The sequence below is a fragment of the Saccoglossus kowalevskii genome, chromosome 3 (assembly GCF_978046115.1).
Source record: "Saccoglossus kowalevskii chromosome 3, keSacKowa6.1, whole genome shotgun sequence".
Lineage (NCBI taxonomy): Eukaryota > Metazoa > Hemichordata > Enteropneusta > Harrimaniidae > Saccoglossus > Saccoglossus kowalevskii.
This window is the reverse complement of record NC_140643.1, coordinates 35,787,640-35,814,006: the sequence shown is the minus strand read 5'-3', so window position 1 is coordinate 35,814,006 and position 26,367 is coordinate 35,787,640. Positions and strand designations below refer to the sequence as shown.

Here is a 26,367-nt window from a genome sequence, read left to right as displayed (position 1 = left end):
ATGACTAGCATGCCATGGCTGTAGATAACCATGTTAATTTCGCAAATTTTGCGTGTTGCAGTAAAAATTCACTGCAGTCCAAAAGACGCACAGAAAAAGCATCATCTAAAATGCAAACATTCATAGTAGTCAAAATTGAACAAGAGCTGTATAACCAAAATTGCTGCAAATTATGCTTTAATAAAAAAAAAATGATGTTCTAATTGCATATTTGTGTGATGTCACTTGTTTCACCTGCCAGAACTCCTTTTGTACATACATGCTATCACTGGTGATATTTTGCTTAGCTCATTCGGAGTGAGCCCAACCAGTAAGCCAATCAGAGCCAACTTTACAAAACTTGAATGGAATTCATGAAAGAGGTGATCTGTATGGTTCATTTATCAATGTCGGATGAACAGTACATTTCTTATGTATTCACACAGTGTGTGAAATATTGTTGAAGGTTATAATTAGTTGCCAATTCTATACAGTTTTTCAAATTATTAAAATGCTATGAAATCATAACAGTATACGTGTTTATTCAAATTAAATATTATTATTATTCTATTATACACTTACTGAATATATTGTGGCCTATTTTATGCAGAATAAACATGAATGGTAATTGTGTTGAGTGTATACCATACACTTATTTTACAAACAGTATACAGGTGCAGTAACTAAAAGACACTCTAAGAGCGTAACCCTTTGCCACAGTAACAAAGTACTCACCACATTTGAACACTATTGAATTGTATGGCCACTATCTAAGAATAATATGTAAAGTGAGGCTAAGACACATGAAAGTAGTTCCAGAACCACCTGGAAGTAGTTCTTGAGCTCCTCATACAATTCACCCAGACGTCTCCCATGGTGAAAGTTCAACTTCATCCTCAAGAGAATGTATATATACATGTACAAAGCAGAATGTCAAAACAAGCAAACAACAAGCGAGCTATTCTCTGATTGATCTGTTAGGTGTTAGGAATGTGTGGCCAATCAGGCACAATCTTGTTAGTATCTTCGTAATAACTCAAGTAGGGTGGTTGCTCTATTGAGCTAAGCAGATGATTGGGGATAAAATGTAATGAGTGGCCTGTAATTAATAAATGCGTGTAGCGTGCTATATGCCATGTACATCCGGGTATTTTTACGTTACATTTCTCATTCCGTTGTTTATCTACACAAGAAATGTTACATTACAGATAATATGCAAATGAGTATTGATTATTCAAACAAAAGAAACAAGGAGCAGGTGGTTCTGACAGAACCTACCCGTAATATGTCATGCTAAAGTTACACATCTATGGCGTATAATAGAAAGGCGAAGTTCGAATCAATGAACCCTGGCTTGGGATTGGTTAAGATTGTGTCGAAATTTCCTAATTCTATATAATCATATACAGTCATATAATGGTGTCAAACGAACTGGTTAACACAGTCTTTTTGTCTCTATGTAGATTCATAATCTAATTTTTTTAATATGCAGATTAGTAATATAACAGTAACACCCACAGTTTTGGTTCACGCATATCTAGGCAGTAATTATCACACTTAGTATCGGGTATTTCTTAACTTAGGACTTGAACAGATGTTGGCTTGTTAAACTTATTACAGTCAAATAAATGAACGATTTGTCTCCCATTTACATCTGGGCTTATTTATCGAGGACAAAATAAACCTTGAGTATTTTTTGTCGCGTTTGTGACCCTTTTTGTTAGCTTATCCAGCCACCCACTATTCCCATAAAAAATGCTTCCATTAAACAGTTATAATATAACGTAACATTGTTCGTCACATACAGTGATTTGATGTTGTTTATAATTAATAATAATATCTAAATTCACATAAATGTATTTGACGATGTACGTTTAACTATTGGCTGCACAGGATGTTGGATGTTGATGATATGAAATGTACTATAAGCATAAAAATACCACTAGGTATACACATTTTGTTTGATCTGTTTAATAGAATAATACCAACAAACGTTAGTTGTTCTGCAATATCAACACTTTATTGTGTATACCTTTAATAACATTGGTGAATGGTAACTAAAATGTGTGGATTGGATCCCAATTTGTGAAAATATTACAATTAATGATGTTATCTTTTCTATGTGACCACTGACTATTATCCAGATAAGACCCCAATGGAGATTAATATTGTCATCTTTTCGAGATCTGTATGCCTCAGTAATATGTTCTAAATGCTTCTGTGTTTTGTTGGTGCACGGTGACACATCAAGCAATATGCTCTAGCTAGACACGGCATCATTGATATGGACCAACGCAAATAAAACCATGTGGAGTCATGAAGTTATTCGGTCTCTTGTCGATATCTGCGGGCGGTATCTTGTCTCCTGACCAGGCTCTGGAGAAAAAAAGTAACAACAAACACATATATGAAATAATAATGAAAAAATAATATGAAATAAACATTACGAACATAGTGCAATGGTACGAATGTATAATTTGTATTTCTAACAACATAACACATTATTATGCCCAACATGATAAGAATGTCACTAGGCTGAATGCCTAGTGAAATATGGTCACCATTTAGAAAAGATGCATGCGCTTAGTAAATTTTAGTTTGTGTTTATTATATGAAGAAAATTTAGTACCCGGGGTTAAAGAGTAAAAGTCTGTCGCCGCAAAATTCAATTATATTCTAATTATCATATCCCTGCGTTTAGTATATTCTACGAAGGTTTACAGGTACAGTCTTCAGTAGAGTAATTGGTCAATTGTGTGTATACTAGTATAATGAGAAACATTAAGGGACTTACTTTATGTACATTCTTGGAGCGTATTTAACATTCACCTTTTCCATCACCTGTAGTAATGAAATCAATACATTATTAAAGACATAATAATTTAAGAGATGTAATTTTAGTATATGTTTTTGCCATCAATATGATGTCAATGAACGTCAATGTATAAGTTCTCCATTGCAGGTCAATTATGCAAGGAATATTTTGGTTGCTGCACGCTGCTCCTGTCATATATTTGGGAATTTTATTATTTATGTGTCGACAATATCTCCGATGATGTCAGTTGTTCAGTTCTTAACACTTGCCCGTATATAATTGTTAATCGATCACTATATATTATTACTTTCTAACTATATTGCAGTGACAACTGCCACATACAACCTGGGTCCAATAATGTACGTTGTTCTTACCCTTATGGAAGAAAGGTGATGAGAGTCTTTATACAGTTTAGGCGTTACATTGATTGTCTCATACGACATCTGTGTTCTCGAATAAGAGGTCGTTGCAGCTGATACTGGGCGCTGCCTGGAACTGGCTGCAGATAACACCCTCTCTTTTTTAATGTCACGGGGACCTGTTGGAAGATAAGAAAATACTGTTATAATTGTATCTGTGTAAATACGTTTATTTGAAGATGTTTTGAATATTTACTCCAACACATGTTTTGCTAAAATATTTCAATGCATTTTAATGGTGGATGAAACGGATTTACCAATGTGGGAAAATTGATGTCGAGATCGGTTGATACTGGACAACAATTGATATTATTATTACAACAGTCCGCCATGCTTTGTTGTTTGTATAACGTATCACACACACAGCGCACTGTATTCAACTTGATCACGTCTGGCAATTAGTTTTCCAATAATCCGATTTTCCTTGTAATGTTCAGTTACTAACCTAAAGCAGCGATCATTGGTCGCATGAGTGGCGCTGATTTGGCTCGTCGGGCTTGTTGTAGAGCTTTGTCATACGCCGTTCTCCGGTCAACTGAAGACACGGATTCCACATACTGAAAAGGAGTGCCCACTCGAAATGATGGACGTGAACTTGATGATAATGCTGGTGGTTTGGGAGACACATATGCTGTTGTATCGGCGTCGGTATGACGACATCCTGAACGTATTGTCTGCTTTGTTCCTGGTCGAACTGAAACAAGAATACCATAGTTTAATGTGTGTTTCTATAAATATATTTTGTTTTATGTGTGCATATCGTTAGTCGACAGTATGTGAATCTTTTTGGTTCACTGTCAATCTGTAAAAACAAAAACAGCAAAATAGTATTCATAAAATTGCAATTTGAGCAGTGGTTTCCATAGACTACAATAAAATATAAAAAATAAAAATATTGTCAAATTTGTATTACTTCCAAACACCAAAAAGTAACAACACTTTACCATATGTCGCGAGATATATCTTTGCCATAAGAAACAGCGGTATAATATCCAACTGACAAAACATGCTATTTTTTATACTGTATTTTATTGATCACTTTTCTCCGAACTGAGTACGGTGATCCCATATTTATTTCACTAACACGATATATATATAAAATATCTAAAAATAAGAAAATGACATTGAAGTTAAATATACTGCTCAAGGTAAAAAGACACACTCCGTCACGGTGGAAACTCAAAGCTTATTTAAAGTATAATGTAGAACTTTGATTCACATTTCGTTGGCAGCTTATTTGAAATATATATTCGTTGGCCTGGCAATTTAAAAAAGAATTCCGTACTCACGTGTGCCCTTCGTTGAATGTAATGGGAGGGCGCTCTCGGGTTTGGCAGTATTCCCCCGAGTGACCGTCTTCAAGAGATACCAGAACTGTGGGGGCAGCAATGACACGTGGTAATCACACACAGTGTGAGGGACGTTTAACGAATACAGAAATCTGTAAAAGACACAACAATAACATCGTCATTATTCACCATTTGGATATGGTACGTATACTATTTTATTTGTAAAGTTTTAGGTCTATTGTTTCTCTGTTATTGTCATTGTCGGATATACGACCCTTGTCAGTAAACCTCGGTCTGTAACATTCAAGTGGCCGAGACCGGTATGGGGTAAGACATACCACTATCGTGCGAGCCGTCATTTGGGATAAACAAAACAATGTAGTGCGCCATGTTAGGTTTTGAACAAACTACAAAACTGTTACCGTCGAAGTCGCAGGCAACAGCAAACGACCTAGACTTGCTTGCAGTCTGTTGCGATTCCGATGAAAAATTCTTGAAAAATAAATATAAATTGGGATTTTCGCGGTCACATGACTTTCGCGTTCACCCCTCGTTTACGCAATTTATATGCATTTTTCAAGAATTTTTCATCGGAATCGCAAAAGACTGCAAGCAAGTCTACAAACGACCCACATAATATCGGACCCAAACAAAATGAACAACGCATCACTGCAATGTTTACAGCAAACATAATCATGACCGATTCTTATTTGAATACTGCTTGACACATGTGATGATACAACATACAATTTGTAAATATGTTTCTAGCCTTTCAATTAACTTGTATATTTATTAATCTTGATGTGTTTTAATAAGGAAGACACACTATAAATAAACCCATGGGTGTAGGTGTGCTGTTTATATGTTTTCAATGCACGACCCCACGAGGCCCCTCGGTAAGTCGCGACCCTCGCGGTTTTTGCTTGGATCCTGACATCCGCGGCTTAGCGAGAGGCCACTACTATTGTGAATAGTGACGTGTATTTTTTATAATTCACGCAGTTTAGCTCCACACGTTTGGCAATGTCAAAAGATGCACATATTCTGGTCATGTTTGTAATAGGCCAACAGTCACGTGACTAAACAGGTTGCACTGCGTTGCCAGTGTCAGTTATAGTGCACACTATAGGACATATATACTTACCTGTCATAAAAGTCTAGAATTCTTGGATGTTTAAAGTCGCCGACGTCCAAATAGTTCTGAGCATCTGGTTTCACTAAACATGCCTACCATAACATATATAAACATGTATATAATTTGACCAGATATTCAAGACGGTAAAGTTAGACTCTGGGGGGAATGCCTTTAATGATTTACTGGGAATATTATGTGTGAAATAATAGATGCCACGAATTTGCGCGAATTGCGGGAAAACATTACTAAAGGTTAAATCGTTTAATAATGTTCAGTTTGTCAAAATATTGGCGTCTGGGTGGGTGGGTGGGGTTGTTTTATAGGCCCAATGTGACAAAACACGTGACAAAATAATTTCACCAATTTGAAATAACGATTTTTCATTTGGTATGATAAATTTGGTTTATATTAGTCAAAAATGACATACCTTTAAATGATCTGGGTGAACATAATTCTGCTTCCCACCTGCATGATCGGAAGCCTCCTCCATCTGTAATCAAATGAAACAACCAATCATGTAAAATTAGATGGTGTCTATTATATGATATAGGGTAACGTGCATATGACATCCGGGGATAAACAGAATATCAAATTCGTGACCCTACAAATTCAGATTTATCAGACATGTGTACATGTAGTAACATCCATTTATTTCGAGCATTTGACGAGGAGCAAAATGAAAAATCAGGATTATTACACCTGTTTATTAAATCTGATATTAAAGTCGATTTTTACAGAAACCATGACTGATTTTTACTTTTTAATAACACATCAGGACGATGTGTATCACAAAACGCCTTTAATATATTGCTTACCGCTGATTTGTCAAGAGTGCCTCTGATCACCAGCGCGCATGCGTGATTGGGATTCAGCAGGAGTGCTGCGTCCACATCGCCGAGTGCAAGTTTACGTTCGCCCCTTGTGCTGTGAACCAATGCGCGGATACAGAACCCATCCTGTTAGCAAACACATAACATCATAGGTATTGTATATTTAATATTATAATGATTATCACTGATCAGAATCCGATCTATAATTACTTATTATATTGTTAAGAAATATGATAAGAGGGACTCACAGGGTTCTTGCTGTCTAACACAACTGTCTTCTCTGCGTCTTTTAATGAACTTTTCAATTCACCTTTCATGATAATAAAAAAAATATATATATAATACGTATTTTCTCTTTGGTGAAGGAGTTTCAAATTTATATAGTGTAAGCGTCTGTGTCAATTTCATTTGAAATTTCATATTATATATGTAACATATTATGAAAAAGTGCGTCCAGATGTCATACAAATATACATGTTACCAGGAAGTAATGCAAGAAGTGTAGTAGTCTCAAGAATTTTGTCGTCGTTCTATTTTACACATTGTTACGAGAGAATAAATTATGAACACTAGTAGATAATATTTGGTAATCATTGTCCTAAGTAAATAGTTATTCATGGTCGTAGGAAGCTAGTAATAAATATGACTTACCGATTTTTGCGTTACCGAACGCCCTTTTGGCAAATACTGGGGTACTCAGACAAGAGTTGGAATTGCACTTTGCCGCACATCCGTTCTGTTAAGTGAATTGAAGTTGATACTTATATCACAAACACAGTACTGATATATAAATTGTGAATATAAATAAACAATATCAATAATATGTATCAATATTATGCGTGTTCTGCCAAGTGTGACTGTAATAAAGAGCCACAATGCAACGCGCGTTAGAATAAACAAACAACTTGTATAACACGCGCCGTGACCGTGTCATAGAACCCATTTTCAACGCGTCGCAACGACTATGTAAATTGACGACTTATAAATATGCTCGGGTAAATGTGGTCTTTTCCGAAGCGAGTGTCACTTTATACTTGGTATCCACAATTAGCAATATGCAATATGAGAGTCGTCTGTTTGACAGGTTTAATATGTAATGTGTACTCACCTTTGGTATAGATATTGCATCGATTGATTTTGTATAGTGGTGTACAGCTCGTTTGTGACGATCAAGACGTTGAAAAGCCAGACCTAGATGATAATGTGTCTCGTACATCTACAATAGAGACTATACAGACTGAACACAGAGCAGTGCTAGTTCTCATACACACACCGTATTTGCTCTATTAGTAACGCATTATTAGTAAGTCTATCGTCAAAATAAGTCCAATATTCAATAAATGTGCTGGTTTATTTTAGCTTATAATAGAGCAAAAACGCCATTATTAGGATTTCACTGTGAACATAATGGAGCCACCTAATAGAAAGCTGATCATGGTGAATGGTATATAGATAAAGACATCTAATATTTAATATTGTTCTCTGATTCTGTATATTGATGATTATGGTGAACTGAAACACACAATTAAGTATTCATTAAAGGGGAGCAGAGGTGTGGCTTGTGACACTCTGTACATGAAATTTGAGATCTATGAATGAATTCTGTCAATAAAAATAACTTGTATGTGCTGCGAAATGCCTTAAATATTGGGTATAAAACGGGCTGTGAAGCAGATGACAAACTTCCGCTTTGCCTGGCGTTATTTCGCCTCTAGAGGGCCAGTCAAATGATGTCATCAGTGAACACTGATAATTGAACCCATCGGCGAGGTGTTGTGTTACGAATGCCATAACGATTCATGTTAAGTTTCTCGAAATCCCAAATAAAAAAATCACGTCGTTGGTTGCGGGAAATCGGCAGAAGAACTAACCTGAAAGTGAAGACACGTACAGCGTTCTGGCTATAGTAAACAGTGAGTAAATATATATTGTACGAGTTAAAAACTGAATTAGAAATACGCTAATATCACTTGAACTACAGTACTCATTTCGCCCAACTTCCCACTTTTAATCGACCGCTTATCGCTTAATTTCCGACCGGAAAACGACTGCATTTTTATCGTAATTTTTCTCTCGTTGTCTCATTGAAAACACCGACCGGTCGCCCAAACACTGGTCACTGGCACAGGAGTGATCGAAATAGTGGTTTTAAGTGGTACAGTTTGGGGATACAACGGGTACTAACTATTTTTAAATTCTGAACTACTCTTCAAATCTATACCACATTGTATCGTTCGCAGAGGAAACTTCACCTGTGTCCAATATTAAATAACTGAGTTTGCGTAATTATTATGAAAGCGATATATTACAATGTTGAATTTTTTAGAGCCAGTACAATATTGTAAACAACTTGAAATTTGCGTAATTAGAAAAGCAGCGCACTAAGTAAACGACCTTAAAATATACAAGTTTGCGTACAGCACCGTCAGAACTAATAACAATTTTACAAGATCGACGCGCGGAGCGTGAAAGAAAACGATTGCTAAGGTAACGCGCCTGTTCAGTGCGTGACTTAGGGGGGGGGGGGTCAAACTTCGGTCAACACACACTGGATGTCAGCATCGCCGCGCAGTAAGTTACGCAATTGCGTCCCAAAATGATGTCGTTGATCACTCAGTCTTTTGCAAACTATTATAAACTAGTTTCCAAGCTTTTGTGCAGCCAAATTTATTTAACTTTGTGGCAATATGATCTTTTTAATTTCCCAGTCCTTTCTGTTCATTCATAGTCTTGACAACAAGTGTGAATTGCTGTGCGAAGATTTCGTTCCCGACCGCAGTTAGACGGCGTCATGAAATCTATGCATAAAAGGCGGGCGACCTGCGGCCGTTTGATTTCCTACTCTCCCTTAAGCTAGCGGTTGGTGAAAATGGTTATTAATATATTACCCGGTGTACTTTGTAGATCGGACAGTCCGCAATTGTGTTGAAACATTTTCAAGTTGGGGGCAGTAAGTAAAGTCAGAATATTGTTTTAAATAAAATATTCCATGGCAATCAAATCTAGGCCAAAGGGTCAAATTGCGTGCATATAATTATAGATAGATAAAAACTAAATATATTTGAATTTTTGACGGCTATTCAACGTTTGTGCAAACCATAATAAAAAAGGTATGTGTATACAATAGCTATATCGCTGAGATATGGAATTTGTTACAATATTGTACCGGCTCTAATATTGGACACATATAAAGTTGCGTTCGCGAACGATACAGAGTGGTATAGATTTGAAGAGCCGTTTAGAATTTATAATAGTTAACACTCGTTGTGACCCCAAACATTTTGACCACTCCTGTGCCAGTGACAAAAAACAATAAAAATGCGGTCGTTTTCCGGTCGGTAAAATACAGTGCGGTCGGAAATTAAGCGGTCGATTAAAAAGTAGGAAGTTGGGCGAAATAAGTACTGTAGTTCAAGTGATGTAAGCATATTTCTATTAATTCACTCACTGTTTACTATAGCCAGAACGCTGTACGTGTCTTCTCTTTCAGGTTAGTTCTTCTGCCGATATCTCGCAACTAACAACATGATTTTTTATTTGGGATTTCGAGAAACTTACTATGAATCGTTATGGCATTCATAACACAACACCTCGCCATGTTACAACTTTTGAGTTGTCAGTTAACAAGGCCTTTCATAGTAGCATTTCTAGGGGATTGACGTACTAGAATGAATGGCTTCAATTATCAGTGTTCACTGATGACATCATTGACTGGCCCTCTAGAGGCGAAATGACGCCAGGCAAAGCGGAAGTTTGTCGTCTGATTCACAGCCCGTTTTATACCAGATATTCGGGGCATTTCGCAGCACATACACATTGTTTTTATTGACTGAATTCATTCATAGATCTCAAATTTCATGTACAGAGTGACAAAAGCCACACCTCTGCTCCCCTTTAAATGAAACACTGACACTGTGTAAGAGGCATATGTACTGATTGTTTTGGTACGTACAATAACAATTGCAGATACATGTTAGTGTTTTTTTATATTTTTCATTCAACGAATACTATAAACTGTTGTATGTTACTAGTAACATAAATCACAATTAAACTAGGTCATCGACGCATAGCACGAAACAACAACATTAAATCTCTATATATATTCGTCCATATTAGATCTGAAACAAAATGTCTTCATGATTGATAATACTGTTACCAATATCATTGCAATACACCGTAGGGTCGGGAGGCGGTGTGGGGCAACACTTGGACATCGAACATTTGAAATGTTATTTCGAATTTCGAATTCTACTTCGATTAGACATTTCTAGTTTCCTGGGTGTCTTTAAAGACAACAAACATTAGGTTTCCCATTTTCTAACCAGGTAAGAGTAAATGTATAAATCGTGTAATGTGGCTGGCAAAATTATTTATCCGTAGTTATGCGTTTTTTTCTTTCAAAGTTGCTAACCAAATTTTACCCAAATGCCCCAGGAGTACCAGGTATGTGTTCAACCCACCAGAAGAGAGTACCATCCAGGTGATTTCCAGTCATCCGGGAACCTTTTTCTTGACAGTAATTTCAACAAATCGATGTAGTTTTTGACGACCTGTAATATAAATATAACATACATTCTTATTTCTTTGTTCGTTTTAAATAGTTTGACGTTTGTGCAACATCCTCGATGTATGTTTACATATCGTGATCGGCACAGAGCATGCTCAAATCGTAATGGGTGAATAATATAGTTACTCATATTTTTTCACTGAGATCACGTGAACTTGTCCTCCAAAACACGCACCAATCTGTTTTAAATGTCTTTAATTTGTCTGTATTTTAAATATTGATCAATTATGTAGAAAATCGAATTGGTTTTCAACGACAACTGTAACATGAACCCAGTTGCCTTGGTGACAAACACTGAATACGCATAGAGATTTACCCAAACCAATATACAAAGCAATGTATACGTAACATTAGTATGGCACTAATATATAATATATATATATCTAGTGGTCCGCCTATTATGAGGTGTCTGAAAGAAAAACATATGAAAGAACATATTCCGAGATATAGGTTAATGGATGTCATACAGCTACTCACGCATTAATGCCAACGCTTATATTTAGAATTGTTAATTAAATTTGTTTTCATGGTGATGCAATTCTTACAGTTGCCATGGAAACACACCAGCAATTATCCTTTCGCGGTAAACGCGTCTTGCTGTCATTAAAAATGTTTAATTCAATACACGTCGTTTCCATGACTATCCTAGGGCCGATAAAAAGTAATCATGTTATGTAAAAAAAACAGGATCTGCGCTTTATTCGCGGTGTCTGACTGTGCATTAAATAGATGTATAGCTTGGTAGTTTTAGAGATACAATATGAATGAGAACATCTAATTTTGAATACTGCTGTTTGATACTGCATGTTGATGAAAACATTGGATTATGGTTTATCACGAATTTAAAACGTTGTTCATAAAACACACGCCCAGGTTTTCGTTCGATGAAACAGTGAAAGTCTTTAATACGCATTGTGCGGTAACTCTTTTGGCACGTACACTAACAATCACCGAACATGCGTATTAGTGTTTTAATTTTTCATCCAACGCATAATATACAGTGTGCCTCAAACGTAAAATTATTAGTGTACGATAAAGCATAATTCAAATTGATCTCATCAAATAACAATATACAAAATTTATATGTTTTCGTTCATAATACATCTTTAACGTGTAAGAAATATAAGTAGACTGAAATGTCGACGAGGCAATAACACACAACAATGGAAACACTTACGTCATGGTTTTACACACGTAACGACTTTGTGAAATCAACCGTTGCATGTGTATGTGTATATCGCACTTGTGAAGTGGATAATTACACGAATAATATTATAATAATTCAGTCACCTCTCATATTAGTCATACAACTATGTATTGACATGGAAACGTATTCAGATCACGTCGCCGTTGCTGTGGAGACTTGTCAGTGACAGATGAACACACAATTTTCGATTTGATCGTACAATGTAATATATACTATTATGAACTGAGAACAGGGGTCACAATGGTACGTGTTCAATATCGATTTGTATATTTCATGTTTATTGTGTTAGTTGCGAGAATGTGGCATGAAATTCAATGTCTGAAATGGAACACAAAGGCGATAATTCAAGGTTAATTAAGTCATTCATCACACTCGCATATAGTTATTACGCCTACTTTCAACATACCTGTTTTATAATTTAAAATAATAGTATATGTGCGTAAAGGTGTATATCAATAAACATACAAGTTGATAGCTAAATTTTTTAAAAGAAACGATAATAACCTGTAATTATGTTTTGCCTTTATGTAATAATTATTAGAATATAATCCTATAATTTAGCCAGAAATAACATTCATAATTTACCGAGGTGACATGATTTGCTGTCGAACGTCGCGTATTAAAACTCTCCGTGTTTGAAGCCCGGGTTGCAGGGGTACCCAATCGAGATGAAATATCGTAGTCTATTAACTTGGCGTAACTGAAGCAACGCTATAGAATGAATGATTGTATTAACCAACCTCATACATACCACTACGTGAATTTGACCTTCATAGAAAAGAATCTACACGGTTAATTTAGCAACGCTTGAAATTTGATTAAAACTGTCTATCTTCATTGCTTTTTACTTAATTCCGCATTCAGTTTCTGGTTACCATGGAGCGAAGTTATTGTTTAAAGTCTGACTAAAGCATGTTTCAACTCTCGTAGACACATTCATGGTTGTAGAATATAAATTTGATCTCCCCCTTTTAATATAACGGGCAGATCTGAAATCGTACAATAATGCGTAAGCTATCGACATCGTTGTAAAATACTAACGTTATTTTCTCACCTGTTCCCAACGTTTCGATCGCTCATTTCTGATGGCTTCTTTGAGCGTTGCTTGAGCTTTCATTTGTAGTACCAGTAACTGCGTAATTGTTAAATTTCCAACGACAGCCATGGCTGTTGCTTATCCGTTTACACAGTGTGAAGTAATTCCGGCGTATCCGTCATGTTTTTTTGGTAAGATATGATAGATCCGCAAGCTCGGAGTATGTTATCGTGTCCGGTCTGCGTCGAGTGATGGCGTCATCCGATGCACCACTTGTCCATGTGTCTGCGTATATCAGCGGTTAAACGCGGGAGACGCACACTATGTGGTTACCAAGCGGGTGTCTACGATAGAAACGCAACATGACTTGACTTACAGTGTTTACTTTCCGTACTTTACAAAGTAATGATATCATTGCCAATATTGCAAAGCGTTCGCCTGTGAATAGTTTATTTGTACACAGTGCATTGTTCGTTATTGTAATGGACGGCTTCACGTGAAAGGTGATGCTCATTCTTTACAATGCTCCGCAGTTCTGCTCTACACCAACATGAAAGCACAAATCGTGTCATCTTTCTCCCACCTTTTATTTTATCCAAACATCCATTGCGGTACATATATCAGTTTACAGCATTGGTAACATGTTGAATAAGGACGACGCGTACACATTCAGTTCACGAATAGATGTGACGACTAAGAGTACATGTTCGCTCTCATTAATCATTAATATAATAATGAATTATAACACGAAATAGAAGTAGAGTCTATATTTTATATACTCAAACTTAAAAATATGATGCATATGCTTATAGCAAACACGCCTAATGGTTCACTAGTTACCATGACCACCATTCTCATTTTCTTTACATATATTGGTCATTATTGCTGCCGAAAATAAATCAAATGTCAAAACAGACTATTTCCCTCTGTAAATTTTAATATATATATAGAGAGAAATGTACAGTGCTCACCTCAAAAAGTGTGTTGTAATTATTTTTTCTATCTGTTTGTTAATTTGACTTAAACGCGCCATAAGAGGGACGGTATCGTAATCTTTTTTTACTCTGGTTTAAAGATTCTATGTCATTGATAACATCTTGTAGTAACGTCCATTCGGAGATCAAAAAGCTAGATAGTTTTGTGGAATGTTTGTGAAATATGAATTTATTTTTATATTGTCTATATATGTAGAATTCATAACTACACTAGCTTGACATTTCAAGATATAAAATTAAAACATCGTTACTGTAAATTCCATCCTCTAGCGAAATGACACTTTAAGAGTCAACACCCTCACAGCTCAATATTGTTAGCGATAAAACACTTGTGTGTGATTTCCAGTGTATTCACGTATTAATTCTTCTGTGATTTTTTTGGCAGGACCGTTTTCGTTCCTACTTGGCAGGTCACACCTTCACTCTAGTTAGGTGATCAAATCTAAAGAAAAAAAATCCTGGCCCACCGTTACCATAGAAACAGCTCAAAAACTCCTACCAGTATTGTAACTTGCAATAGCAATGTTCAAATGATCATGCTTTTTTATTTTGGCTAAGTTGCGCACAGACTCGGTTTCATGTTACACATTTCTTGTGCGAAAGTAGATCCCCAAATGAAAACAAAGTAGTTGTAGATTCGGAAAATTATATTTTAATCAAAATGTCAGTGTGTTCGAATTTGAATAATAGTACTTTATTATACATCTGTCACTGCAACCCCATAAGTTACAAGGTATTTTATGGGGTATTTTCATCCTACCATATTATTCCAAATAAGGAAGGATTACGCGCGTAAGCGTCCTCTAATAATAAAAACAAACATGGCTGGTACGAGCATTTGACCTAATAAGTTGTTTGAGGTTTGACCGGACTCTACACAAAGAAGTTCACTGATTCTGATCTAAGCTTTTTGGTTTTCGGCGTTCCCACGATATATCCTTGGAAGGAAAAGATGTATAATAATAAGGTTATTACGAGGATACCTCAAAGTATGCACTCAGACAGTACGCCGTCGCATCGACACTCCCGCTGTACTGTCTTCGTGCAAACTTTGAGGTATCCTCGTAATAACTTTATAGCCTAGTTCATCATCCAGCGTACGGTTTCGTATTCGATCGGAAATCCCTTTCTTGTTACACATTTCCTGTATGTGGCGCCCTCTAGTGAACACACGCTTATCAAACGGACGTAGCTTGATGTAAACGGTTTTCACTGGTTCCCGGCGTCCCTTGCTTTGTGAGTCATGATAGCTGAGGCGGGAACAAGCCACTAATCGATTTTTGTATTGAAGTCGTTTGTCATTTAGAATAACACAAGTCTCTAAATTGGCCATTATTCCGCAATATTACGTTTGCATTGTGAACACGGTTACTAAATTTTAGCTACCGTGCCGTTCTTCTTCGGTAGGTTGCGTTTGGTTTGCTAGAATAAATATCCATGGATCGCTTTTATTACACTACCTACCTTACCCCAGGCACTTTGTCGACAGTTGTATTACGTCTCACGTATTTTTTTCTTTTAAAGGGCGGTGTTCGTCACGCCGCGTCCTAATCGATATGGGACTCATAGTGACGTATACAACGTGAGTAAATAAATTGTTTGTTTACATGAAATTTGACCACGCGCTTCGCTACGTCCACTGCCCTCTAAAGAAAAATGTCATTCTGCTGCCGTCACTTGGAGAGTTTCAAATACTCGTCTACGGACGATTGGTTTTATTTTAGCCATAGTGTAACACAGCTATATTTGTTCTCATCTCGTAGTACATGAACTGAAACGCGATTTGCTTGTCGGCCACAGAGCTCGTTTGTCTGGTTTATATCTTGGGTAGATTCCTTGATTGAAGGTAGCATTTATAGTTCATTCAAAGCTACGTGATGGGGGGGGGGGGTCGTACGTTGATACAGTGTTACAACGCCGGTCCCAGTGGTCTCTCGTCGGTGCGTGCCTTAAAAATGGTTAATTTTGAGTCTCAGAGTTTGTAAATGGATTTAATATCATAATATCAACCCAAATAAAAAAGACATTTCTGTCGGTATGGGAGTTTGACTAGCGTACTGTTTATCAGCTTATTTATATCATTGACCATTGTAACATATTAAAGAAATTTATTATAGACATCGCTATACTATGTATTAAAATTAATTTGTATTTCTAATATTGTATTTCGTGAAAACGAGTGAGTATGTCTACTATTTTTACATATAGCATTCAGATTTGTTTAGATACAATTGTAAACTGCCATTTTGACGTAAGACTTAGTACAAAATATCACAGATTGTTTTGGTTACGAGTCATGCTACCTAAACATTCATACCTATATATTGTCTGATAGCAGATTCATGTCTTATTCATAGCACCTTCCACTTTGCCAAGATTGTGTACCAGACACCAGTTCAGAAACTTACCAGTCGTGCGTTCAATAAAGATTATTTTAAAATACCCCCTGTTTCATTCTAAGTAGGCACACTAAAAATGGTGACTAATACTGTCTGAATGATGTCAGTGGCTCCTTGGAGCTTCTACGGCAAGAGCAATACCCAGCTGAGTTTTGTTTCCTATGGCTGAACAAGATAAACCAAACGAAAACTATTAATGACAAGAACCTAGTGTTATTGCTGGTGTGAGCATGTGTAAATGATACGCACTCCGACAACGACGTTGATGCAGGGCTATGAATACCATATCTGATAATGAAACAAGCTCTTAAATCCCCCTCCTATCCACTGGAATTAACATGTTGTGGTATATACAGGCGCTGTGCCGTGTTTTATTACGAGTGTTAACAAAAAAGAGACAAGTTTGAGTATGGTGGGTAGTGATTTGGGCAACTTGTGATCTGACATTAATTATGAATAATTACAATAACATGAGAGCTATTAACCTACACATGTGTATTGTTGATGTGATGTCACATTGGTAGTAGCAAACTGGTCATGTGACTTTATTAATAAAACAAAATGAATATCCAGTACACAAATGGGAACTGTCCAGAGGGATATAATTACTTAAGTTAGTGACAGAAGAAACGAATACTAGTTTAATTGCTTTTCCATCAGTTATTATTCATGTAACTATTTCATTATACATGTTTTCAGAATGCCGAGTTATAGGAGAATAAGATCGTGTTCATTTCATGTTCATAATGTTTATGAGATCAGGTTACGAAAGTTCTTCCTCTTTCAAATATCAGGGATAGAGGGCGCCACCAAGTGATGATGTTTGAGTTACAAAACATAAGAACCAATACGAATAAAGCCATGGAAATGTGGAGAAGTGTTTTTATTTATCATTTATCAAAAAAATATATAAAAAAATTACATGGTCATCACAATCACTATTTGTAGCAGATAATGTGATGCAGTATAGTGTACACTTTTTACACAAACTTGATGCAGTATCTCATCACTGTGTTATATGCTTTTCACAGGGAAGTGTTGTCGTCAATCGAATCTCCAGTGCTGGATAATTCCTGTATTAATAATTAGACAAACTTGTTATTCATATTCTTGTGTTTTAAAATTACACCTGGGGTTCATTCATAACAGTTCAATTGGATATTGAGACTATCACGTGACATATTTATGGATATTTGCGAATTGTGGTAAAATCTTTGAAGATTTGACCAGATTTGCCATTGTTCAAATTTGTTCGGGCCGTAGTGCAATTTTGAGATTATTGTTTGGCGACTAAAGTTATATGACAAGTATATTATTATAATATTATACCTCAGACAGTTATTTAAAGAGTGTGTTAAATTGCATGTCGTAAATATAATAGTTGTGTGACACTAGGCAGAGACTCACATGAAACATTACTCTCATAGGAAGCAAGTTCCATGCATAAACGACGTAAGCGAAAACTATTTTCAAAGTTACTGTTGGAATACAGTAATTTTTGGCCAACCCCAAACAAGTTTACTTTATGTGGTCTTCCAGTCGAACTGTTTATGTAGACTTATATAATAAAGCAGTATTAAGGCCAATATGCAAGAAACAAACAAACAAACAAACAAACAAACAAACGCACTCATCCGTTACAAATATATATAACAATACATGGTCATAAGCCATGTAAAAAAAAGAAAGAAATTAAATCAGATTGTTCTATAAGCGCTACCTGTCACATATCAACCATAATACAACACTTTGAATAGTATTGCCAAGTATGGTGCGTCACATCATGATATATTTTATTGTCCAAACCTTACCATTTCATTCGATGCAACAAACGCCTTTTTCCTAGTAGTAGAATGGCGATGCATATTTTTCGGGAGACAGCATTTACACAACGAGTAAACCAATGGAGATATCAGACGCGAGTCAATGGTCTTTGGGTCAGTGAATCCTAAATAATACAAAGAAATATATCTGAAACGTCTGAGAAACTGTTGTGGCACATTCAAATACATGTAATACTCATCAAATCAAAGTAAGTATAATGTACAAGTATCCACTATATCCTGGTATTGAAGAAAATCTTATATTATTGTTCATGTTTGTATTTCTTGACCTTTTAATTATATAGTACAATTTAGTAAAATGGTATACCTAAATATTGATTTAGTGATCCTACCTAATTTGCAAGAAAAAATTATTTGACAAATTGATATTATGGAATTTATGTTATCAATACAATATAGCATTTATTCATAAATCCAATCAACAAAAATGGCAATATACATATTTTATTTAGGTAAACATCTATGTGTCTTACTCAAAAACGTGTCAGCGCTAAATTCCCAAAATATGTAACACAGTTTTTTTAAAGAACGGCATCTGGTTTACCTAATAACAGTCTGGTATATACTTATGACTAAAATACAAAAGGGCAGAATTACATTTTGTCATAAACACACCAGAAAAGGTCGTAAAGGGAATGTGACTCCTCAGCCACATTCCCGAATACAAACTCATTGCGGTATGTTTGGGTTTCACTTTCCACTTTTACCACATATCTGAAAATATTGTTGTTAGATGCCAGGGTGGTATTTACTACTAAGTTAGCCCTTTTCCAATAAAATGTAGGGCAGTGTCTCGTTTATATATGCAACCACTTTATTTATAAGTAGCACAAAACCACACACAAACAACACACCATGCACATAACCATGGACAATATAGCGGGACATATATATTAGATCAATCGCCTATAACTTAATAACTAATAGCAAATTTATGAATGGACAATATTAACTATTTCAGCGTATTTACCCTGTGGTCTTCAACAAAGAGTAAGCTCTGTCAGCATAGTAATAGTGGGATAGATGGCGATCCCTCTCAGTATGGCATTCTCTGTAGCCTCCTCAGTGACTCCCAAGTGAAATTAGTGCCTGGCTCAGAAAACCTCTCTCCTGAGGTTGAGTTGAGCAAAAAAATGAACATTTGGTGGCATACCACCAAGCAGTTCGTCAATATTTTTTGGTTTGTTGGTAACTCCCTGGAATGACCTGCCAGGGCATTGAGGAACCGTTGACTTGCTCGCCAATTCAGTGTTTTCTGTTTTCCCTTTTTTCGGTGTCCCGAAACACCATAATGATTTCTTAACTGTGTTAATTTCGTTGTAATTGATCTAGAAGCCCTTCTTAAGGAGGGTCCACCAGACCCTAATGCATGTCCCATATACTAGTACTAATATAACTGTGATAACTACACAGTTTGAATGGAATTTGGGAACCCCTTAATGAAGTTCACATGAACATCATACCAGTGAATCCTAAAAGTTCTTTGTCAGAAAGCCTTACTTGTTGAGTAATGATCTCATTTCATACATCTACAGAGCTATTGTGTCAATATTAATTTCTGTAATGATCTTAAGCAGAGGGCAGCCTACTAATCCCAATATCCACATGAATGATGGCTAGTATGTGTTATCTTGTAACTTTAGGTTTACCTGTAAAAAAACTGACAGTTACGCCAACGATCAAAGTAACAGTGAGTTCTAATGGACTGTACCATTGGTAAGCCATGTTTAGAAACCAAGCAAATCCGGCTCTAAAAAAGAGGAAACGGAATTATTAACAGTCGAATTTGTTTTCAGCTATTGTTTACATTCAAGTTTACAAAGTGAGTAGTTCCTGTTTACAGAGAACACATCTCAGGTTTACAGACTGTTCACTGTTCAGTTCAGGTTTACAGAATGTTCAGTTCAGGATTACAGAATGTTCAGTTCAGAATTACAGAATGTTCAGTTTACGTTTGCAGAGTGTTCAGTTCAGGTTTACAAAATGTGTAGTCCAGGTTTACAGACTGTTCAGTTCAGGTATACAAATTGTACAGTCGACATAGAGTGGATTATTCAGACATAAGACTGTATAGTTCAGCTTCTTCTTCGACCTTGTAGAGATGATATAGAGATGTTTTAGAGGGATTCAAATCCACACACCTGACAATGCGTTTCATCGTTTTATGGAGCAATTGGGTTATTTTTATGTAAAGCCGTCATAAGAAATCTACCTTTTATGGAAGTACAAGATAGATATACTTTATTCTGTTGTTAAGGAGTATATAGTAATATGGAAAACCATTAATCTATTTATATATATTACCTTTGTAGATACAATCACAAGGTTACCAAGTATAAACACAAAACAACACCTAACTTATATAATAGTTTTCTTCTGAAATTGAATGTCTAATATATATGTTAAACTTACTCAGCACCAGTGAGGCTACTAGCTGCAGTCGTCGAAATCATAGATGGTTCTGTGTAATTCGTTGTAATATTTCCTGCTAGACAACCTTCGGTGGACACAGGTAATTGTGGCCAGTATGGCGGATAAAACATCGTTCCAATTATAATCAACAATGCAATAGTGAAACCAGCAAGGACTCCTGTGATGGCACCCTGGATAAGTAGTACTAAATTATGCATGTATTCTCCCACAATGTATTCGTGGAATTTTGAAGTATGAATCATGTACTTAATGACTTTTATTATATTACATAATAACAAATGACTGCCTGCAGTAATACTATTTCTGCCAGGTAATTTCTGAGGTTAGTCCTTACCTGATTAATAATATCAAGACCACATTCTCTGCACTTTCATAACGTCTGTTATTTTTTTGTCTTGTTATTACAGTTTATTTATATATCATGAGATTGTCTAATATGTTTTGATTTGTTACTTGTACGTATATTAGCAAAAACAGCGTTCAATATATATATGTATATATATTGTTTAAATATATAGTATATCTCTGAGTAGGATTCTTGCCAGTAGCCTTACACAATTAATATTACTGGTATAGAAAAACACACTATTTGTAGAACATACTTACCTTACTGTTGGTCCAGGGGAAAAATATTCCCAAAGTAAACATGCCGAACACTGGCGCCAGAACAAGATTACCGATAGATAATGCTAATTGCAAGATAAGTCCCATTTCAGATACAAGTAATACAAGAAGTATGGCCAGGCATCCATACAACGTACCTAAATGTTAAGTGGTATATAGAATACTTAGTATTAAGTCACAGCGTAACAAATAAAGTATTTGAATATTGAAAATATCACTTATACATAATTTATGTCAAGTAACAGTTTTGCAGTTTCAATGTATTACGAAGACATATATAATACTTACTTGTGACTTTTAAAACTAATGTCGTTTTGTAATCGGATAATTGGGAGAAGTAGTGAAAATGTTTGAGGAAATCTTCGAGAGTAACAGCAGCCAGTGAATTTAGTCCAGAAGATAATGTACTGAAAACAAGTAACGTAAGTTGTGACATAAACAAATATTGGAATTAAGTGTTTATGCTGTTATTATGATTTTTATTGGTATGATTTAGAAAAGAACAACATTTCGATCACAAAATGCGGTTAGTGAAATCAGTCGCTCAAATAACACATTGCAGCATACACACACACACAAAAAAGATGTGTAGCCAAGTACATCTACACGTGATAAAATGAACACAAATACCTCAAAGCTCCACTGAATACCGCAGCAATGAACACGCCGGCAAGTCCAGGTAAGTGGGCAAATGTATCCATTATGAAAAATGCAGTTCTCTACAAAAAGAGAAAATTGATCAGCTTCTGTGATATCGATTGACTGGTTTGGTAGATTGAAGGCAATTTAACGGAACTAACATATTACCTGGTCACCCTGAGTGACATAGCCTGCTGCAAGGGGGTCACAATCTGCATATGTAGCATACATAACAACGCCAGCAAGACAGGAAAGGATGACAATCAGCATGAGCATAGGGATACTTGTATACATCGCCCTCACATATGGAACAAAATGTACAATTGTATTATATAGAGGTCGGTACAGGTAGTACATTATATAAAAACAACTATTCGTTTTACATTTTACTACATAAGGTTTGAAAGTTAATAGATCAATTATTGATTTATTAACTTCAAACCTTATGTAGTAAATAAAACGACACAATACTAATAATATAGACATACTTCTGTCCTTCTCGCACGCTTGAACATGTTAGAAATCTCTGTGCAGTTGCTTGACTTATACCAAGGGTTGGTATAACTCCTAAAGTGTATCCGATCAGTATTGAGTATCCTGTGTGTCGCACGGTAGGATCCAATCGCCAACTGAAAATATCATTAAAACAGAATAACTTATGATAAAAATACAAGTACGGATACATACTCAAATACAATATGATTTGCAATGTGTGCACTTACTCTGTGAAGTAAATTCTGTCACCGTCATCTGCAATTTGCCAAACATTAGAAATACCACCTAGATCAATACAACCTTGGATAATAACAGCGATGACACCAGTAAACATTGCCAAGCTTTGAATTACATCTGTCCAAATCACAGCTTTCATACCACCCTGCAGAGAAACAAACCTCACATTGACCCTACTTTACTCAGATATGAATGTGAACGCATTGCTTAGGTCAAAACCACCTATTACATTGCGATATTTAATATTGTTTTTCTTTTTTTGCGTTAGATGATCATTATTAGTGGGATATATGTCCATACTCACCAATGTTGTATACATTGTACATACAGTTCCTATTGTGACTACTGATATCCAAACATTGATACCAGAAACTGCACTCAATGCAAGTGAAGGGGCATACACCGCAATGGATAAATACAAGCTCTGAAAATATGCAATGTGCTCATGTTTTAATTTATTTTAATTAAAAATATCAACCCAGCAAAAAAAGGTATTTAATTCAGTACTGATATGCGACATTTGTATATCATCAATTCAATAGCGAGTGTTGTAGATGAATATTTTACTAAAAGAAAGTCAACTCTGAAAGCTAGATGCCATTACCTTATATAAAATATAGAAGGATGTACCAATTATTCTTGCTGGTTTGTTGAAACGTAGTTCCAAATACTAAAATATAAAACATTTATTGATTAAACTTTGTATGTTTATTTGTTTATTTATCTGTGAGTCTTTTGTAGATATCAAATGAGAAAGCTCACCTCATATATGCTGGTTAATTCCAGTCGATAGAATATCGGTAAATATAGATGAGCTCCAACAGGAATAATAATCAAATACATAAATATTGTTGTAACATACATCAGTCCATAAGTAAACACCTCAGATGGCATGCCGAGAATCGTTATGGCCGATATAAAACTTGCCATCAATGATACAGACACAGGAAAGAAATGCATGCTCCGGTTGGCCAGGAGATATTCTTTAGTTGTGTTTTGCTTGTTACCTGTACACCCATAGTAGATACCAATTCCAACAGAAACAACCAACACACCTCCAAAGATAGCATAGTCCGCGATGCCAATGGTAGTAGGGACACTCATATTTAATGTCTACCTACGAAATAACAAAACCTCATTTTAGCTATGAGTAAACTATGAGTATGAGGGGAATATTCTATATTCATAACACTCACAGTCTGTGACTCAATATTGAGTTCTAATAGCGTCTATATAGCACATTAAGTTTGTATACGTGATCAAGAGGTGTTTCAAAGTGGGCATTCTCTACTGGCCTTGCTCATGCATTATGTGACAGTTGAATGGTAGCATGACCGAGTCTTAACTGAGCTGATGCGATCTTTTCTGTTACTTTGGTCCTTGATCCACCTTTCGCCTGTCCGCGCGGATACAATGCATCAGCATTTATTCATTTGTAAGGCATAACCGCCTATGCAGCTGATGAACATGATTTGTATCCCTACGTTATGACGGTAGCTTTTTTCACAGGAAGGGTTCGATGCTGAAAACGATGGTACACTTACATGGTAAGTGTACATTGATAGAGTACTATATAAAAAAACTTATGTAGTTGTTACCTAGGCAACATGCTTTGACAAGCTTTATTTACTCATCCATATATTCTGATCAATTCTGTTTTTGCATGTTTTTGAAACTACTGATGACTTGACCTCGGACCATATAGCCCAAAAATGCATTCATAAGTTCGTACGTAAGTTCCCTGGCCTTAGTAGTTGCCTCCAATAGTAGGCTTGATATCCACTTGAGCTGGGTACTTCACCTGGTTTACTGTGTGATGTGTTGATTGATTGGTGGTGCAGGTCAGCACACGCTTCTAATCCATTCATGTATTCATGTATCTTGTGGTGTGATTGTGTTTTATGATCGAAGATTTGCGTACAGAATATCGCTATATATTTTCCAGAATGTATCTAGCAATCAATGTATTTGCGTCGAATCTCGCACTCCAAATGATTGTTCTGACATTTTTGGCTCCATCTAGAAAGACACACATTGGCCTTACATTACTCGGATATGAATGTGAACGCGGATATCGGATATCGTGGGACAGTTCTTCTATAAAATGAAGACGTTCCACCGAAAGTTAACTCTGGTATGGTTTCTAGTACTAGCATGTGGTACATTTGCTTCGTTTGCTAAGACCTGATTGGAACAAAAATACTTCTGACAACTGTGTAATCAATTATTGGCAGTATACAAACAAACACCTCGACAGCACTTAGTGGACCTGACTTACTTATACATTCATTGACATAGTAAATCAAATGACAACTATCAAACAATACTAAGTACAAGTCTTAACGAGTTGTGTTGACCTTCGATCAGGTGTTATTGAATGTAAACAACATAAATAATACCAATATATTTAGTCATTTCGACAGTTCCATTGAATACATTGTTATTTACTTGATTTTTGTGATTAGTCTTGAACATTCATATCTAGTCTATGTTCATTTAATACGTTCCATGTTTGCTGTTATTTAATTGCAGTCAATCCAGCGAGGAAGTAGGAGTAGGATGTTTGCCTTCAGTGGCGATGTACTTATTTTGATCGTAAGTTGTTTGCCTATCACCACCTTTGATTAATGTGTTGATACGTGATGTCGGTTACATTGACTTTATTATATTTGCTAAATTATAAATATCATTATTAATTCTGCCATAAATAGGCCGTAATGATAAGAAATCATAGATTACGTGATGGAGATATATGCACATATATAATATGACATTTCATTTTATTTTATAACTGGCGTAGTAGCTTTTTTTGAAAATGTGAAACGTATATAAGACAGAAACTGACCTATATTTAGCTTACTGTGCTAAGAGGCCAATACACCACTCTGGTAAACCGGTACAAAGACTTTATAAGTTTTTACTGCATAGTTTTATTGGGATAACCAGATGATATGTTATTCAAAACCACCTAACTCGATGGATTATTTATATGCATATTCATGAGGAACAGCACCTACTAAAATAAGCTCGCCAAAACCAAACTCGGCAAAGATGGTTAATATATAACTAAGACTGGGGCTCTGTTAGAACCAATTGTTCCACACTTCCAGTCTATTCTGACATAAGCGTAGAAAACACACACAATATTATAGGTTGAGTTATAATACCATTGTCATTATGTTTGTAAATAAATGAGAATACGCGACACGCGCCTAGGCAGGATGGACAGAACCTTTAAACTAAAACGCCCGTTTTATATCAGTTGGAAAGTATGCTATGTCTACTAATATGTCGATATGGTGATATATGCACCTATACTATACCCGAGCATGTAACATGGCCCATCCATTCATCGTCGTGATACACTTTTTTACATGGTGAAACTTATATGAAGTATACTGACCTATATCTTGAATACTGTGCT

At 35.9% G+C, this 26,367-nt stretch overlaps 2 protein-coding genes across 2 annotated transcripts; both read right to left on the bottom strand.

Annotated features, from left to right (window-relative positions):
* Positions 1-1,977: 1,977 nt before the first annotated feature.
* LOC102802522 (uncharacterized) lies at positions 1,978-13,640 on the bottom strand. Its single transcript, XM_078013273.2, has 13 exons — positions 13,296-13,640; positions 10,928-11,017; positions 7,576-7,683; positions 7,119-7,203; positions 6,716-6,777; positions 6,453-6,593; positions 6,065-6,127; positions 5,647-5,729; positions 4,503-4,654; positions 3,659-3,907; positions 3,169-3,332; positions 2,774-2,820; positions 1,978-2,355 (listed from the first exon to the last, which is right to left on the bottom strand). The coding sequence occupies exons 1-13, from the start codon at positions 13,404-13,406 to the stop codon at positions 2,256-2,258; spliced, it is 1,455 nt and encodes a 484-aa protein (XP_077869399.1). The 5' UTR covers positions 13,407-13,640; the 3' UTR covers positions 1,978-2,255.
* A 3,890-nt stretch (positions 13,641-17,530) lies between these two features.
* LOC100370019 (sodium-coupled monocarboxylate transporter 2-like) lies at positions 17,531-24,047 on the bottom strand. Its single transcript, XM_085497480.1, has 13 exons — positions 23,706-24,047; positions 23,548-23,613; positions 23,248-23,367; positions 22,934-23,088; positions 22,700-22,840; positions 22,380-22,509; positions 22,203-22,291; positions 21,861-21,979; positions 21,555-21,709; positions 20,928-21,118; positions 20,165-20,265; positions 18,483-18,619; positions 17,531-17,744 (listed from the first exon to the last, which is right to left on the bottom strand). The coding sequence occupies exons 1-13, from the start codon at positions 24,045-24,047 to the stop codon at positions 17,697-17,699; spliced, it is 1,794 nt and encodes a 597-aa protein (XP_085353606.1). The 3' UTR covers positions 17,531-17,696.
* Positions 24,048-26,367: the final 2,320 nt, after the last annotated feature.

Excerpts from the sequence above, each read along its gene's own strand:
- LOC102802522 (XM_078013273.2), bottom strand. The coding sequence starts at position 13,406 with ATGGCTGTCGTTGGAAATTTAACAATTACGCAGTTACTGGTACTACAA. Across the intron at positions 2,821-3,168 it reads ATCACCTTTCTTCCATAAGG|GTGATGGAAAAGGTGAATGT; the intron begins GTAAGAACAACG and ends TCATTACTACAG. Across the intron at positions 2,356-2,773 it reads GCTCCAAGAATGTACATAAA|AGCCTGGTCAGGAGACAAGA; the intron begins GTAAGTCCCTTA and ends TTTTTTCTCCAG.
- LOC100370019 (XM_085497480.1), bottom strand. The coding sequence starts at position 24,047 with ATGAGTGTCCCTACTACCATTGGCATCGCGGACTATGCTATCTTTGGA. Across the intron at positions 22,292-22,379 it reads ATGTCACTCAGGGTGACCAG|AGAACTGCATTTTTCATAAT; the intron begins GTAATATGTTAG and ends CTCTTTTTGTAG. Across the intron at positions 21,980-22,202 it reads GTATTCAGTGGAGCTTTGAG|TACATTATCTTCTGGACTAA; the intron begins GTATTTGTGTTC and ends ACTTGTTTTCAG.